Raw genomic sequence first — 18,086 nt, forward strand, 5'->3', positions numbered from 1 at the left:
TCTGGGAGGGAATCCTGGTGCTGACACGGTGAGAACCCAGCGTGACCCCAATCATAAGGAAAACAAGCCTAGGCCCCTGCCGCATACGAATTGGATGTTCTCCTATAACGTATATACCTTGCTAGCTAACGCGTCCTGTCCACTGCCAGCCCCCACATCCACATGGGCCATATCACAGGAGTTTCCCCACACTCAGAAGAGCCACTGGAACCAGAAAAATAGGATCTGCATCCTCTGATCCTGTGGAACTACAAGCCAAACCATGCTCACCAGACACCTTCTCTCTGTTGCGTAGAACTCCTGCAGTGAGGCACTAAGGGGGAACCGGAGGAGAAGCCTCAGGCCAACGGGACCCCCCTGCTTCAGCTGACCCAAGCTCTCAAGGGTTCTAGCCACCTGATGAGAATATTCCATTTGATGGCTCAGACTTAGGAGGTGTGGGTGTGGGATGCAGAGCGCAGCTTGACGGGTCATGAAAGCCACCCATGTCAGTAGCCCACACTGGGCGTTTTGTAGGAACAGCATGTTCTAAAAGGTGTGAAGGAAAGTGAAAGCTGTGCTCAATTAAAAAAATAAAAAATAAAAAAAAATAAAAGGTGTGAAGGAGCTTCAGTTAAAGAACCACCATCTATGCTAGACCTGTGTGTTGGACCTGTATCCAAAAATGAGAAACAATAATTAGAGTGCTTTACGTGATCAAGGAACTAATGCAGAAAAACACAGGTGAGGCAGGGGATGTGCCAGTTACTCTGACTCCTCCCTGAGCCAACTAATTCTTTTTCTTCTGGGCCTGGATCCGCGATCCGAGCTTCTGAAGGTCTGAGTACAAGTTCCGCTTCAGGATGGCGCTGCTGCACAGCAAGGCCCCTTGCAGGGCTCCAACCAACCCACAGGTGACAATGTCTTGGCCTGGGGGACAAGAGCGGAGGCCTGTGAGCATCCATCCACCCCACCTCCAAGCAGGGTAGTGGGAAGACAGGGGCCCCTGAGCCAGGGCCACAGAGATGCCTTCGGTCTAGGACCAGGGGCCCCAGCCACCGAGGCAACAGAAACAGCACTCTGAGTGACAGTGAGGCCCAGCTTTCCTGGCAGGATGGGGCCTTCAGCGTACCTGTCAAGTAAAGGTTCGGGATGGGGCTCTGGGCCCTCATGGAGGCCATCACACCAGGATGCAGGCGGCCCAGGTCATGGTCAGCCCCGTAGCAGGCCCCTTGGGGAGCCGCCAGGTAGAACTCATTGCTCAGCGGGGACCCTCCAGTCACACTGTCCACCTGAAGAGGCAAAAGAGGTGGCCGAAGAGTGGGAGGGGGACCTTGTGAGACCCTCGCCTCTTCCTTCCCTGCCCCTGCACGAGCTGCCAGCCAGCATGGGCTCCCCTGGAGCTCAGTCACCCCAGGCCTCATTCCCAGCCCCACAGAAGGGGCAGAGATGCACCGACCACCAACTCTGCCCTCCTACCTTCCCCTCCAGATGTGGGAACTGCTTCAGGAAGACCGACATAGCGGCTTCAACAAAGGAGCTCTTGAGGGTCTCGTAGGCACTGCTCCGCTTTCCCTGGGGCTCGTCCTGCCACTCCTTGAACCACTCGTATGAGGCGGGCGCTAGCACGATCGCTGCTGACCGGTCTGGGGACGCAGAGCCGGGTCACTGCTACTGCCCCTACCCACCCAAGCCCCAGCTCCCAGCACATCAAGCCTCACCTGGGTACCGGTCCTCCCAAGTTGGGTCCTTGGCCGAAGGGAAGCAAATGAAGAGAATAGGCATGTGCGTGGCGGCCTTGTCCCCAGGCAGAGAGACATAGTGCTCCATCCTGGGGAGGAGAGGGGCTGTTGGTCCCGGCCATGTTCCCCACAGCCACCAGCCCCACCCCGAGCACAGCTCATCCCCAGGGACCCCCAAGGGATGAAACCAAGGCATAGCCCAGGTGGGAAAAAATCCTTTTGGAGTGGATTCTTGCCCATCTCCTCGCATCTTGTATCCTGCTGCTTCTCTCCTAGCATCTGTGGCTCTGGGGGACCAGGCTGCTACCCTTCCTGCACATGTACACCCATGCCTTACGCTTTGTCCATGTCTTTGTCAAAATAAATATAGTAGTTGCTGGTCGGCAGCCCCAGGTCCTTCTTGGTGCCTCGGAGGCAGATGAAGACAGAGATCATGCTCAGGCCGGGCCGAACCATCCCCAGCTGCCGCTTCACACCTGCAGAGAGTTAGGAGAGCCATGAAAAGGAGACCACCAAGATCTGCTGCCGCCCCAGGAGCCTTCAGACACCTGCTCGCCTCATCTGTAGCCTCAGCTGTTTGGACCACTCGGCCTGCTCCTCAGTCTCCTGCCTGTGATGGCCATGGCCCCAGACATCTGCTCTGAGTGCCTTGAGAAGCAGAGATGCCAGCTCCCTGAGCCATTCACAGCATCTGTGTGATGGTCCCATTGTCACCTTAATGCCTAAGTTAAGAGCAGGGACTTCCCTGGTGGTAAAGAATCCATCTGCCAATGCAGGGGATGCAGGTTCAACCCCTGGTTAGGGAAGATCCCATATACCTCAGAGCCCGTTTGCCACAACTTCTGAGCCTGCGCTCTAGAACCCGTGCTCCAAAACAAGAGAAGCCACTGCACTGAGAAGTCTGTGCACCACAAGAAAGAGTAGCCCCTGCTCACAACTAGAGAAAGCCCACGTGCAGCAACAAAGACTAGCACAGCCAATAAATGAATGTTATGAGCAAAGGACAGGGCTCCACGTGACAAAGACCACGGCTGTGAACAGTAGTCTGTTATAAGCCTTGGCTTCAGTATTAAGTTGAATACAAACCATCTAATGAGGAAAAGTGAAAATGTTAGTCCCTCAGTCATGTCCGACTCTTTGCAACTCCATGGACTATAGCCTGCCAGGCTCCTCTGTCCATGGAACCTGGCAGGTTACAGTCGATGGGGTCACAAAGAGTTAGACAGGACTGAGCGACTAACTTACCCCCCCACACACATACACACATAAAATAGATAACTAATGAGAACCTACTATATAGCACAGGAAACTACTCCGTGCTCTGTGGTGACCTAAAGGGGAAGGAAATCTAAAAATGAAGGGATATATGTGTACATATAATTGATTCACTTTGTTCTACAGCAGAAAGTAACAAAACACTGTAAAGCAACTATACTCCATTACAAAATCAATTAAAAAAAAGAACCTTGGGTCTCAAATCAGTCACACAACGATGAGACCAAACCCTACTGCTCCAGACCAGCCTCAGCTCCTTTACTTATTTTGTCAATGAGTCTTCCTCACTCAAAAAAATGTCCTCTTTAAAACATCCCCAATAATGTCCAAGCTCAGCCCCAGAATTTAAGAAAGACACTCCTATTCACAAAGACTCCCTCGGTCTGATCACCTCACCGCCATACCCTCGACCCCAACCAGCACTGCCTTGTCCCCAAGGCCACCAGATATCCTGTTTCCATCTCAGAGACAGAGACAGAACTGTCAGAATCTCTACCCCAAACAGCTGGAAACATCAGGAATCCCAGGAGTCTCTGGGGCCTCTAGGTTGACCATCACTGCCACCACTGTCTGAAATGTTCTCAAACTGGGATTCTTCCAACTCCCACTCAGGAGGGGTGGCTGGTCCTTCAGACAGGTGGAGCAGGGAGGGTGCTGGCACAGGAGACTGTCTTCAGGGCTGAGATACATAGGAGCAGTGGAAGCTGTACCTGCCAGTGAAGGAGGGGCAAGCTCCCTTTTTTGTTTTTGCACCCAGCACCATGTGACCAAAATAGAATTTGGGGATGGGAAAGAAGGCTGGAGTGGAATAACCAAGTCAAAACCATGTACTGTCTTTGGTGGCGGGGCGGGGGGGGGGGGGGGGGGGGCGCAGAGGTTGACTAAGGTGGCGCTTCCCTGGTGGCTCAGTTGGTAAAGAATCTGCCTACAATGCAGGAGACCCAGGTTCGATCCCTGGGTTGGGAAGATCCCCTGGAGAAGGAAATGGCAACCCACTCCAGTTTTCTTGTCTGGGAAAGCCCATGGAAAGAGGAGCCTGGTAGGCTACAGTCCATGGGGTCACAAAAAAGTCAGACACAACTTAGTGACTAAACAATAACTAGCTGGAACAAGGAGAGCCCACAAATACAGGACTAATCTTCCCCTCTATCTCTAAACATGGAAAGGAATTTTCATAAAATACAGAACTCCCTCATAGGGTCCTTTCCTTATTCACTTAGGTTGTATGAACATTAAGTGTAAAAGAAATTATGTTCTTTACACATGTGGCTTGGGGTAAAGAATCCGCCTGCCAATGCAGGAGACACAGGAGACTTGGGTTTGATCCCTGGGTGGGGAAGATTCCCTGGAGGAGAGCATGGCAACCCATTCCAGGATTCCTGCCAAGAGAATCCCAAGGACAAAGGAGCCTGGCAGGTTATAGTCCACGGGGTTGCAAAGAGCAAGATACAACTGAGCACACACACACAAACAAAAAACAAATTTTGTTCTTAATGCCTCTTAGATTCAAAGGAGACTAGGAATCATTCTAGGCAGGAAAATACTTTCACTTTTTCTTTTTTTCTTAAGGTGTCCCTCCAATAACTCCATGTCATTTATTTGCATTCCCTTCCTTGTGGATTTTCTGTCACCTGAGGAAGTGCACTTGATGAGCACCCGGGCCCATCGGGAGACAGCGTCAGGGTTCAAAGGTCCTGGGAGAGAGGGAGGTTGGAAGTACCAAAGGCCACTGGGCGGTCTCTACCTCACGCCACGCAGCTCACCCAACCTGAGAGAGGGGAGGCCTTCGCTGGCAACAGACATTGGCCGAGGCCCAGTGAAAGGAGGCAAAGGGCTGAGGGCCTGTTTCCCAAGTGCACGTCCTGTACCCCAGAGACAGTCACAGTGGCCGCTGACCCTCTCCCCGACCAGGAAAGCCAAGACCTCACTTTTCTACTGGGCCTCCTTCCCAAGTTCCCCAAGAACCCTCCAGAGTGGATGCTCCTTGTACTGGGCTCTAGGCTCCTCCTCAGGTTTCCACTCCAAACGCATCTTGGGCTGCTCCTTACTCCCCACCTCCCGCCCCAGCCAGAGGCCTGGACACAGAACCCTCTCTCTCACCCTCCTAGATCACTGGCCCCTTCCTGGCCAGTGGCCTCCTTCACTCAATCATATGGCGAGCTGCCAGCTCCATTTCCAAATGGTGACGCCCCAGCTAACCCTGGCTCAGCCACTCTGTCCCCTGTGAGCTGATCCGCTCTCCTCCTCCTTACAGTAAGGCCTTCTCTCTGGAAGCCATGTTTTCCAGCCCAGAGGGGACCAGGAGTCCAGGCTTAGGAGTCAGAAACGTCAGCCTCTTCCTCTCCACTTGGCTGCCTCCAGCTGGGTGGGCCTTGGGCAGTGATTCACCTGTGTGCCTCCATTTCCCCTGCCATCAACATGAGCTCTCTACCCAGCAGCTGAGGATCAAATGCAAGGACAAAGGTAAAGCTCGCACACAAACATGCCTCCCCACCCAAAACCACAAGCTTTCGTTTTTGGACACAGCCTGTCAGTGGAGATGACTGGCATGTGTGTTCGTGCTCAGTCATGTCCAACTCTTGGCAAACCCATGGACTGTAGCCCACCATGCTCCTCTGTCCATGGGATTATCCCACCAAGAATACTGGAGTGGCTTGTCATTTCCTCCTCCAGGAGATCTTCTCCACCCAGGGATTGAACCCGAGTCTCCTGCATCTTCTTCACTGGCAAATGGATTCTTTACCACTGAGCCACCTGGGAAACCCAGAGATGACTGGACTGAGGCTTATTTCTATCTGGGTCCCAGGTTTTGAGAGCAGGGCTTCAGGAGAAGAAGCCAGGAGGGTACCCCTGCAGCCTCAGCACCAATACAAAGCTGGTTCCTGCAGAGGCAGGAAAACATAACATTAGGTCCCAAATAAGGCCCACAGCAATATCATCAAGAACTTCGTCTCCACTCCAGCCTTCCCTTCCCTTAACAGCAATGTCAGGCCACACTTCCTGACACCAAACAAGTGCAAAATTAAGGAAAGAAGCAAAATTCCCATGGCAAACTTAATGAAAAACCCAGGAAACATTCCTTTAAGACTCAGTCCACCATCATTAGCTATCAGGGAGATGATCTAAGTCAAGGGAAACGGAAATGGGCAACTGGGACTGGAAACTTGAAAGAGGAAAGGGAAACGCGGTTGAGGTTATCAGGGGAAGGGGTATAAATTTGCCAAGAGATAAAAACTAAAGGGTCTTTGGGGAGGATACAGTACAAAGGAAGTTGATCCCACCCCCTAAACAGAGGCCTGCTGGGGATGGATGTTATTAATAGAAATTGGTGTGCTCACCTTTTCTATAAGGAGGGTGAAAGGGCAGCCCTGATGCTGGGGGAAGCATCAGCCAGCCTGAGTCAGCTGGAAGCAGAGGGCAGGTCCAGGGCACTTGGAGGAGAGCCACGCAACTCATTTGTTTACCTGGCAGACAGCGGGCCTGCTCTGGCAACAAGCGCTCGTAGGTGTTGAACAATCCCGCATCGGAGATCACGATGGGGCAATAGATGTTCACCAGGTCCTCACCCTTCTTCACAGTGACACCTGCAGGCACAAGAGTTTGGCTGAGGTTCTGTGCACTCCAAGAAGACAAGAAAGGCCCCCATTCCTACCCCACCCCCATCTCTCCCACACTGACCCAGGCAGGTGGGCCCCAGCTAAAACTGCAGAGTGAGGGATCAGCCCAAAGCACTGCCTACAAGGCCCAAAAGATCCACAGTCCCCACACTGGCTTTCTAGCTCTCTACCTGATATGGGAGCTCTTCTCCTTAGCTACCAGCCAACCTCCACACTAACTCTGACAGAGCCTGTGAGCTGACAGCCTTCATTAGAATACCAGGTCCTTCTTTACTGTTGCCAGAGTTTTTGGTTCCAACACACTCTCTTTTAAACCCTCCAGTGACACCTCAACCTCTAATTAAACTCCAGACTCTCGTATCAGCCTTCTGTGATGTGCTCCCTTCTGTGCATCCAGCCTCATCTCTGACTGACCATTTTCACCAAACTATTAGATAGGACTGGCCAGGGGCGGTGGCTGAGAGGAGCTACCCCACGTCCAAGGAGTGGCGGCTGCACGGGCGCAGGAGGGCCGAGGGGAGCTACTCCACGTTCAAGGTCAGGAGGGCGGCCGTGAGGAGATACTCCTCATCCAAGGTAAGGAGCAGCAGCTGCGCTTTGCTGGAGCAGCCGTGAAGAGATACCCCACGTCCAAGGTAAGACAAACCCAGGTAAGAGGCTAGGTGTTGAGAGAGGGCATCAAAGGACAGGCACACTGAAACCATAATCCCAGAAAACTAACCAATCTGATCACACGGACCACAGTCTTGTCTAACTCAATGAAACTAAGCCATGCCATGTGGGGCCACCCAGGCGGTCATGGTGGAGAGGTCTGACAGAATGTCATCCACTGGAGAAGGGAATGGCAAACCACTTCAGTATTCTTGCCTTGAGAGCCCCATGAACAGTATGAAAAGGCAAAATGATAGGATACTGAAAGAGGAACTCCCCAGGTCGGTAGGTGCCCAATATGCCACTGGAGATCAGTGGAGAAATAACTCCAGAAAGATTGAAGGGATGGAGCCAAAGCAAAAACAACACCCAGTTGTGGATGTGACTGGTGATAGAAGCAAGGTCCGATGCTGTAAAGAGCAATATTGCATAGGAACCTGGAATGTTAGGTCCATGAATCAAGGCAAATTGGAAGTGGTCAAACAGGAGATGGCAAGAGTGAATGTCGACATTCTAGGAATCAGCAAACTAAGATGGACTGGAATGGGTGAATTTAGCTCAGATGACCATTATATCTACTACTGTGGGCAGGAATCTCTTAGAAGAAATGGAGTAGCCATCATGGTCAACAAAAGAGTCCAAAATGCAGTACTTGAATGCAATCTCAAAAATGACAGAATGATCTCTGTTCGTTTCCAAGGCAAACCATTCAACATCATGGTAATCCAAGCCTATGCCCCAACCAGTAACACTGAAGAAGCTAAAGTTGAATGGTTCTATGAAGACCTACAAGACCTTTTATAACTAACACCCAAAAAAGATATCCTTTTCATTATAGGGGACTGGAATGCAAAAGTAGGAAGTCAAGAAACACCTGGAGTAACAGGCGAATTTGGCCTTGGAGTACGGAATGAAGCAGGGCAAAGGCTAATAGAGTTTTGCCGAGAGAACACACTGGTCATAGCAAACACCCTCTTCCAACAACACAAAAGACTCTACACGTGGGCATCACCAGATGATCAACACCGAAATCAGAGTGATTATATTCTTTGCAGCCAAAGATGGAGACGCTCTATACAGTCAGCAAAAACAAGACAGGGAGCTGACTGTGGCTCAGATCATGAACTCCTTATTGCCAAATTCAGACTTAAATTGAAGAAAGTAGGGAAAACCACTAGACCATTCAGGTATGACCTAAATCAAATCCCTTATGACTATACAGTGTAAGTGAGAAAGATTTAAGGGACTAGATCTGATAGACAGAGTGCCTGATGAACTATGGACAGAGGTTCGTGACATTGTACAGGAGACAGGGATCAAGACCATCCCTAAGAAAAAGAAATGCAAAAAGGCAAAATGGTTGTCTGAGGAGGCCTTACAAATAGCTGTGAAAAGAAGAGAAGTGAAAAGCAAAGGAGAAAAGGAAAGATATTCCCATTTGAATGCAGACTTCCAAAGAATAGCAAGGAGAGATAAAGAAAGCCTTCCTCAGTGATCAATGCAAAGAAATAGAGGGAAACAACAGAATGGGAAAGACTAGAGATCTCTTCAAGAAAATTAGAGATACCAAGGGAACACTTCATGCAAAGATGGGCTCAATAAAGGACAGAAATGGTAGGGACCTAACAGAAGCAGAAGATATTAAGAAGAGGTGGCAAGAATACACAGAAGGACTGTACAAAAAAAGATCTTCACGACCCAGATAATCACGATGGTGTGATCACTCACCTAGAGCCAGACATCCTGGAATATGAAGTCAAGTGGGCCTTAGGAAGCATCCCTACAAACAAAGCTAGTGGAGGTGATGGAATTCCAGTTGAGCTATTTCAAATCCTGAAAGATGATGCTGTGAAAGTGCTGCACTCAATATGCCAGCAAATTTGGAAAACTCAGCAGTGGCCACAGGACTGGAAAAGGTCAGTTTTCATTCCAATACCAAAGAATGCTCAAACTACCGCACAATTGCCCTCATCTCACACACTAGCAAAGTAATACTCAAAATTCTCCAAGCCAGGCTTCAGCAATACATGAACCATGAACTTCCAGATGTTCAAGCTGGATTTAGAAAAGGCAGAGGAACCAGAGATCAAATTGCCAACATCCGCTGGATCATCAAAAAAGCAAGAGAGTTCCAGGAAAACATCTATTTCTGCTTTATTGACTATGTCAAAGCCTTTGACTGTGTGGATCACAATAAACTGTGGAAAATTCTGAAAGAGATGGGAATACAGGACCACCTGACCCACCTCTTGAGAAACCTGTATGCAGGTCAGGATGCAACAGTTAGACCTGGACATGGAACAACAGACTGGTTCCAAATAGGAAAAGGGGTACATCAAGGCTGTATATTGTCACCCTGCTTATTTAACTTATATGCAGAGTACATCATGAGAAACGCTGGGCTGGAAGAATCACAAGCTGGAATCAAGATTGCTGGGAGAAATAACCTTAGATATGCAGATGACACCACCCTTATGGCAGAAAGTGAAGAGGAACTAAAAAGCCTCTTGATGAAAGTGAAAGAGGAGAGTGAAAAAGTTGGCTTAAAACTCAACATTCAGAAAAGTAAGATCATGGCATCCGGTCCCATCACTTCATGGGAAATAGATGAGGAAACAGTGGAAGCAGTGTCAGACTTTATTTTTGGGGGCTCCAAAATCACTAGATGGTGACTGCAGCCATGAAATTAAAAGATGCTTATTCCTTGGAAGGAAAGTTATGACCAACCTAAATAGCATATTAAAAAGCAGAGACATTACTTTGCCAACAAAGGTCTGTCTAGTCAAGGCTATGGTTTTTCCAGTGGTCATATATGGATGTGAGAGTTGGACTGTGAAGAAAGCTGAGCGCCGAAAAATTGATGCTTTTGAATTGTGGTGTTAGAGAAGACTCTTGAGAGTCCCTTGGACTGCAAGGAGATCCAACCAGTCCATCCTAAAGAAGATCAGTCCTGGGTGTTCATTGGAAGGACTGATGCTGAAGCTGAAACTCCAGTACTTTGGCCACCTCATGAGAAGAGTTGACTCATTGGAAAAGACCCTGATGCTGGCAGGGGTTGGGGGCAGGAGGAGAAGGGGATGACAGAGGACGAGATGGCTGGATGGCATCACCGACTCCATGGACATGAGTTTGAGTAAACTCTGGGAGTTGGTGATGGACAGGGAGGCCTGGCGTGCTGCGATTCATGGGGTTGCAGAGTTGGACACAACTGAGCGACTGAACTGAACTGAACTGATATGCAAATAGCATGTGTGTGCAGTCATGCTCAATTGTGTCCGACTCTTTGCAACCCCATGGACTGTAGCCTGCCAGGCTCCTCTGTCCATGGGATTTCCCAGGCAAAAATACTGGAGTGGGTTGCCATTTCCTTCTCTGAGGATCTTTCTGACCCAGGGATCAAACATACATCTCCTGCAGCTCCTGCATTGCAGATGGATTCTTTACCAACTGTGTCATCTGGGAAGCCCCCAAGAGCTGACAGTCAATCATTTTTTTAACCTAGAAATGTGACAGTCTCTTATGATTCAACCTAACATTTTCAGATGCCTAAACATATTCAGCTCATGGGACTTCTCTGGTGGTCCCGTGGCTAAGACACTGAGCTGCCAATGAAGGGGGCCCAGCTTTGATCCCTGATCAGGGAACTAGATCCTACATGCCACAGCTAAGAGTTCACATGACACAAAGAAGACCAAAGATTCCATGTGCTGCAACTGAGACCCAGTGCAGCCAAAACAGAGAAAAAAGAAACTCAGCTCTTTCTTATCTCTGTGCCTCTGCACATTCTGTTCCCCCTGCCTGGAATGACCTCCTCTCCCCTCTGACCAGCTTCCTCTCACCCATCACGACCTCCCTCTGGAGACTCCCTGTCCCACCATCCTGTGCCAACTCCAGCCTCAGTGCGTGCCTCCATGCAGCACCTTGATTATATCTCAGTCATCTGCCCTCTGAGACTGGAAACTTCCTGAGTTAGAGATTAGGATTTACTTATTTTTTACCTCCATCTTTTATCACATAGCATGTGAAAAACATAAATATATCCAGAACTGAATTTCATTCAACTGATAAACCCTCCTTGGTTCACAGACCGCCTGACGGCTGGAAGGAAAACTGGTTTGTGACTGTGAGAGAAAGTCTTGCACAGCTGATGGCCACCCCTGCCTCACTGCTGGGAACTTTCCAGTCTCTTCTACAGATAGGTCCTCAAAGATCACTGATGGCCTTTTCTCCCTTGACTTTTGGGTGCCTTGGGCCACCCACTCACCACCTCCTCTTTGAAAGCTTACTCGGGTGAATTCACCATCACCAGCCCTGTTTCCTTCAGGCCTCTCTCTTCTCCCTTCACTGAGGCTTCTGAAGTTACCCTAGATGGCCTGTCTATTTACCAGAGCCCTTCCCTGCATAGACCCTCTCCTCACAGAGTTTATCCTTGGTGGAATTTTGACTCTCTGTACAGGTGACAGCAAACACCTGAGCCAGGGTAGAGTCTGAGCCCCACTCTGCCATTTACAGGGCATCCTGATGGCCTCCACACCACCCCATGGAGCACCCAGGTTACAACTCACTCCATCAGTCACTGAACAAACATTTACTGGGCTCCAGTATGTGCCAAGGTCTATAGACATAAAGATAAAAAAGACACCGCCTCTACACTCAAGGAACTCGTGGATTAAAGGATAACTACTTGTCTCTATTGAATAAATGATAAGATGCTGTTCTCTGGGGACCATACCACCCTTTATCCTTCCTGTGTCCTTTTCACTTCCTGACCAGGTCAACGGCTATTCCCAGGTGGCCCCAGCTTGCGACAGATTCCAGCCTGTAACCCCCGATCTGGAGGTCTCTGCCCTCGGAGCTCTCTTTGCTCTGCACCCCCCGTCTCTCCCACCCGCCCAAGGACTGTGAAGACGGCGCAGGGCTCTCACCACAGGCTTTCCCAGCTGAGTCGAGCAGGATGCTTTGCACAGGGGCCCTTGTGAGGACAGCGCCCCCAGCCCGCTGAATCACAGGGATGGTGTGGAAGGCAATCTCACTGGAGCCCCCTCGGGGATAAAAGGCCCCTTTTAAGTAGTGGTCAACCAGCAGAGCATGCATGGAAAAGGTGGTGTGGCTGGGGGTCACACCTGCAGAAGGAAGGAGGGGGTGATGAGGCAAGAGCAGGCAGCGACACCATTCAGAGCAGAACATGGGAGGGATGGGGTGGGGGGAGGGGAAGGAGGCTCAAGAGGAAAGAGATACATGTATAATTATGGCTGATCCACATTGCTGGACAGCAGAAACCAACACAATATTGTAAAGTAATTTTCTTCCAATGAAAAAATAAATTTAAAAAAGGAACACAGGTTCCTGTCAGAAAACATGCAGCCTTTGGGGATTCCCTGGTGGTCCAGTGGTTAGGTCTAGGTGCTTTCCCTGTTGCGGGGGGCCTGGGTTCAATGCCTGGTTGGAGAACTAAGATCCTGCAAGCTGCATAGCGTGACCAAAAAAAAAAGAAAAACAAACATGCAACCTGAGTCTATGCCTCCCAGGATCCGAGTGATTCTCAGGGCAGCCTCTTTCTATCCAAACAGGCAAACAAGGGAGCATTCCAGGTCTTGGGCCAGTAGGAACGGCCTCCCTGCGAACTGCCATGCTGCCAGGGAGGAGAGTGTGGACTGGAAAGAAAACCAGCCAGGACGTTGGTGAGGGGGATTTTTCTCAGGGTATCCAGCAGGGAGGAAGACAGGCATTTCTTCCCTAAGCTCCAGAGGACCTGGAGGGTGTGCAGCTCCACTTCAGTCAGCCAGGCAGGCTCAGAGTCAAAGAATTGATGCTTTTGAACTGTGATGCTGGAGAAGACTCTAGAGAGTCCCTTGGACAGCAAGGAGATGAAACCAGTCAATCCTAAAGGAAATCAGTCCTGAATATTCATTGGAAGGACTGATGCTGAAGCTGAAGCTCTAATACTTGGGCCACCTGATGCAAAAAGCCAACTCATTGGAAAAGACCCTGATGCTCGGAAAGATTAAAGGCAGCAGAAGGGGGTGACAGAGCATGAGATAGTTGGATGGCATCACTGACTCAATGCACATGAGTCTGAGCAAACTCCACGAGGTAGTGAAGGACATAGAAGCCTGGCATGCTGCAGTCCATGGGGTCGCAAAGAGTCGGACATGACTGAGTGACTGAATAAACCAGGCTCAGGAAGAAAGACAAAGAGCCAGGGGCTGCCCAGGGCCCAAGGCCAGGACCCACCGTAAGTGGGGAAGATGTAGCTGAGCACGGCCTGGAGCTCTGGAGAGGCGGGGAGCTGCCGCAGGACCTCAGCCAGGCTCTGGGTGGACGCACGGAGGAACGGAGAGAAGCGGGTGAGCAGCCCACACTTGGTGAGGAGCTGAGCCACGGGCAGCGGGAGGACCTTCAGCAGGATACCATGAATGACTCCACGGGATACCACCTGGGAGGGGAGTAAGCAGGGAGGGACAGGGCTCACCTCCAGACCCGCTGTGACAGAACTGCCTGTCCAGCAGCCTGCACAGTCCCAGGGCCCAAGAGCACTTGGTGGTGGTGGTTTAGCCACTGAGTCATGTTCGACTTTTTCCACACTATGAATTATAGCCTGTCAGGCTCCTCTGTCCATGGGGATTCTCCAGGCAAGAATACTGGAGTGGGTTGCTATTTTCTTCTCCAGGGGATCTTCCCGAGTCAGGGATCCAACCTGCGTCTCCTGCATTGCAGGCGGTCTCCTGGACTGGATTCTGAGCCTGCTGAGCTATCAGGGAAGCAGAACTTGGCTAAATTTGGATCATAAAACTCTGTACTCTTAAGTTTTTTTTTTCTTTTTTTCCCATTCTCCCCCTCAGATGAGTCCTTTTTTTGCTTTTCAGTTTCCTGCCCAAATTCCTTTTGAAAAATTCCAATCTGGTCTCAGATGAAGTGAAAAGGGGTTAGAGATGTAACCACATGGAAGCCAGCCTGGTCAGGCCAGAGTGTGAGTGGCAGCTGCTGAGCCCAGGCTCCAGAGAGAGGGCCTGGCTGAGCACAGAGGTCAACTCAGGCCGGGGCTGAGTTCCAGACAACATGTCTGTTCCTCCTTCCTGCCTCCCTCACCCGTCACTCCACTAATGGGGAAGGTGAGCCTTGTTGGGAATAACACATGTCCATGTTACCTTAACTAGCTTCATATACTTGTCAATGGCAGCTTCTTCCTGGGGAAACTTGTCCTTGAGGCCCTGAATGTAGGCTTTCATCCCCGCGTACATGGGAAACTCTTTTCGGCCATCAGGCCCTTCTAGTACCATGATGTCAAAGGGAGAGGGCAAGGCAACCCAGTCTAGCTGCCCCTCAGTGATCTGGTCCAAGATAAAACGCTCAGAGCTGCCTTCCTGCATACTCCCGATATAATGGATTCCTGTTGAGAGACAGAAAAACAAGGCATGATAGCGATAAGGGAATTAAGCCCTGGAAAGGCTCCAACAAGGAAGCAGGGTGAAAGAGGCGTCCTACAGGGCCACGTCCACGCTCACAGAGGGGGTACCCACCCTTTCTGTAAAGGGGAGTTGCAGCAGAAACCACAAGATCCCCACCCAGGTCATCAGGTACAGCTGTCAGACCATGGAGATACATGTGGTGTGTCTCTAACCCCTTTTCCCTTCATCTGAGATCAGACTGGAATTTTTCAAAAGGAATTTGGGCAGGAAAGCTGTCAGACCAACAGTGCCCAGGGAGAAGAAAACCCGGGCCTCCAAAACCACTGAAAAGCCCAGGATCGTCCCACTATGGCTGCTCCAAACCTCCTGCTCCCACCCCTTCGCCTTGGCAGCCTTACCCGTGTCAAATTGAAGGCCATTCTTTCCAAAGGTATGACAACAGCCTCCTGCCTTGGTATGTTGTTCCAGAACAAGAACTCGCTTGCCAGTTTTGGCTAGGATCGCAGCTGCCGCCAAGCCCCCAAAGCCACTGCCAATCACCACCACATCCAGCTTCTCTGGCACTCGGTTGACCGAGAAAGCTGCAGCAAAAGAGGAGATTGAGAGGGCAATGAAAGGACAATGAGGTGGAAACCAAGGCAGAATGTTCTAGCTTATATGATGCTCCAGAAAATTTCTAGAGCAGTTTGGCACAGGGCTCCTCACTAAAATATCTCAAACATTTTACCTGGGAAATACTCGGGACCCACCAGAGAAGGTTGAACAAAGTGATTTAGGTTGATCTGAACTGATTCAGACCAAAACCACTACATAGCTGAGGATTTTCCCTACTTGCAAAGAAAGAATAATTCATAAACTATTACACACACACACAAATGTTGACCGTGATCCAAGTGGAGAATCCTAAGCGCAGTCAGAGACGGAGCTAGGGAAGAAAGAAACCAAGGAGGTGGGGGACAGGAGAAGAGTGTCATGGGGCTGGATGGTGGCTCATGCCACAGTCCATTCACAAGCAGGTTATCTTCAGAAAATGCAGGATCAGCAGGCAGTAGTGGTGCAGCCCACTCAGATCTTGATTCTTAAAGATCTTGATACAGAGGCAGGACAGAGCTCTTCTGAGAAATCACAGCACCACCCTTCACACTGGGGAAGCCTGGATGTGGGATTAAGGAGGAGGCACCTAACCAAGACAAAACTGGACAGCCCATGCTGCTGTATGGCCACTTTCTCCACAAGATCTATTCTTTCAAAATCACTCCAGAACTGAGCTTTGGAATTTTTCAAGCTGCCAGAGAACTGAGTAAACTTTGAACTTTTCATACAGTTTTTAAAAGACCTACAATGAAAAATACATTTCATAATCCAGAACACATGTCATTATATAATATAAAGAAGTTTCACAATACTTACCAGAACTATATAGGATACACTGATATTCTCCATTTGACTGAATTTTAAAATGCTAGTTGCAACTCACTAAATTGATATCATGACCCACTAGGAAAGATCAAAACTTGGTTTGAAAAACAAACTAATCATCTCATCTTTAGACCAGTCCAGATAAATGGAGTGATTTGCTAATGTTTACACAGTAAATCAGGCTTCCCTGGTGGCTCAGACAGTAGAGAAAGTGCCTGCAATGTGGGAGGCTGGGGTTTGATCCCTAGGTGGAGAAGGTCTCCTGGAGAAGGAAATGGCAACCCCCTCCAGTATTCTTGCCTGGAAAACGCCATGGACAGAGGAGCCTGGAGGGCTACGGTTCATGGGGTCGCATAGGGTCGGGTCGCATAGGGTCGGACAGTGACTAACACTTTTACTTTCACTTTTTTCACAGAGTAAACAAGTGTTTGTTGTTCAGTTGCTCAGTCCTGTTTGACTCTCTTCGGCAGAGACTGTGACAGAGTCCAGTTAAACCTCTGATCTCAGAAATAACAGGCCTTTCACTTACAACAATACTGTCTTTATTTTACTTATTTTTTAAGCAGCCGAATTCTTGCTTTAAACTCTAAAAGAAACCCACAAATACTTTTTAAAAGATGACAGTACAGATCCTCCGTAAACAAAGAGGTCTGAGCCCGAGGCACCCCACTGAGCCTCGCTTCAACCACAAGAGATGGGACCAGCATAATCAATCAGTCACATTCCTTGATGAACCAAATGCAATTTCCTACAAAGGTTTCTATGCAGCTCTCCCACCTCCTTGAACCCCTGGGGAAGATAAGTAAAAATGTTACGGTCTTAAAGTCAAAGAAGGGGAAAGATCTCTTGTTTAAACCGTTAGCCATCGCTATACCAAGTGGCAGGGTCTGAGCGTGGCTATGACAAGAACCTGGCTCGCCGAGGACGATATCTGAGACCCAGAGGCCAAGATTCCCCGTGCCTGCGGGGACCAAGGCTCTCTCCAGGAGTGGATTCTAAAGCGGGCGCCTACACACGCAAAGATGCCCTCCCAGCACTTTGCATCTGGGAAACGCTAACCCGTGAGGATGCTCGGGCGCAGCCTAGGTCCCCGGGGTGTCTCCCCCGCTCACCTTGCTTTAGAACCTTCTTCCTGGCCTCCTTGTCGGTCACCAGAGGTGCGGGTGGCCGTTTGACATCCTCCAAGAAGGGGTTCGGGGAGCTGCCTGAGAACAGCTCCTTGTAAACTTTGCCGAGGATGACCAGCAGCAGCGCAGCCAGTAGCAGCAGCGACACCCACATCGCGCCGGCGCCGGGTACTGGGAATTCTTTCGCTTGGACGGCGCCTGGGATCGGGGCCTCAGCTCTGCCAGTTAAACTAGTCCTCCCACCAGGGAGGCGGAGTCAACCGTGCCCACTGATCTGCACGCGGAGAAGCGAAGTCGCCCGCGGAGATTGACCCTCGCGGCTCCCCGTACTCGCTTCGTCTGCGGCGCGGAGGGCAGTGCTCCTGCGCAGAGGAGGCCCGGAGGGGCTGCGAGACCCTAATAGCAAAGAACTGGGAACTCGGGGACTCGGCCGGCGATCCCCGGGCGGGGGTCAGAGGAGGAGGAATGTGGGGCGGAAATGGTCGCCCTGGGGCGAGACAAGGCTGAGAGCTGTAGGACCGAGAGAGACTCCCGATCCTGGCAGACAGGAGACCTGGGTTGTGGTCTGCGCTCTGCCGCGGACTCGCCGGATCCTGTTTTCCCCGCCGAACAGTTGAGAAAGTTTCTGGTCGGAGTCCCCACGCAGCCCCTGTCTGGCTGGGTGTCTCGCTGGATTGAGATCTCCCTTGAGATCCGCGCATCGCAGCCGACGAGCACCGGATTCTGGGACCCTCAAACTGGTCAATAGTTTTTGGCCCGGGCGCCCTGGGATGGCAACGCCTACGGCCGGGGTCGGGTAAGGGCTGGAGGGGGTCGGGGAGCGCCCAGGGGCAAGGCCGATGAAAGGACTATCCTACCTTTGTGTGC

General features: G+C 50.5%; 2 protein-coding genes and 1 non-coding gene across 5 annotated transcripts in view; 2 read left to right on the top strand and 1 right to left on the bottom strand.

Annotated features, from left to right (window-relative positions):
• Window positions 1-596: 596 nt before the first annotated feature.
• Window positions 597-17,452, bottom strand: RETSAT (retinol saturase). Its single transcript, XM_043917767.1, has 11 exons — window positions 17,205-17,452; window positions 15,072-15,254; window positions 14,413-14,654; window positions 13,499-13,700; window positions 12,190-12,387; window positions 6,461-6,580; window positions 2,059-2,197; window positions 1,701-1,810; window positions 1,459-1,625; window positions 1,112-1,271; window positions 597-909 (listed from the first exon to the last, which is right to left on the bottom strand). Exons 1-11 carry the CDS (start codon window positions 17,371-17,373, stop codon window positions 770-772), a joined length of 1,830 nt encoding a protein of 609 aa, XP_043773702.1. The 5' UTR covers window positions 17,374-17,452; the 3' UTR covers window positions 597-769.
• Window positions 3,891-3,962, top strand: TRNAC-ACA. The gene has a single exon. It is a non-coding gene; the product is annotated as a tRNA-Cys (tRNA).
• A 113-nt stretch (window positions 17,453-17,565) lies between the features above and the next one.
• ELMOD3 (ELMO domain containing 3) overlaps window positions 17,566-18,086 on the top strand; it is a 33,406-nt gene continuing 32,885 nt past the window's right edge. The window contains exon 1 of one of the 3 annotated variants that reach the window (XM_043917770.1): window positions 17,566-18,015. The gene's annotated coding sequence lies outside the window, so the exon portion shown is untranslated. The remainder of the gene's footprint in view (window positions 18,016-18,086) is intronic. The other 2 variants (XM_043917768.1, XM_043917769.1) reach the window with 2 other exon arrangements.

This window comes from Cervus elaphus, chromosome 11, assembly GCF_910594005.1.
Source record: "Cervus elaphus chromosome 11, mCerEla1.1, whole genome shotgun sequence".
NCBI classification, from domain to species: domain Eukaryota; kingdom Metazoa; phylum Chordata; class Mammalia; order Artiodactyla; family Cervidae; genus Cervus; species Cervus elaphus.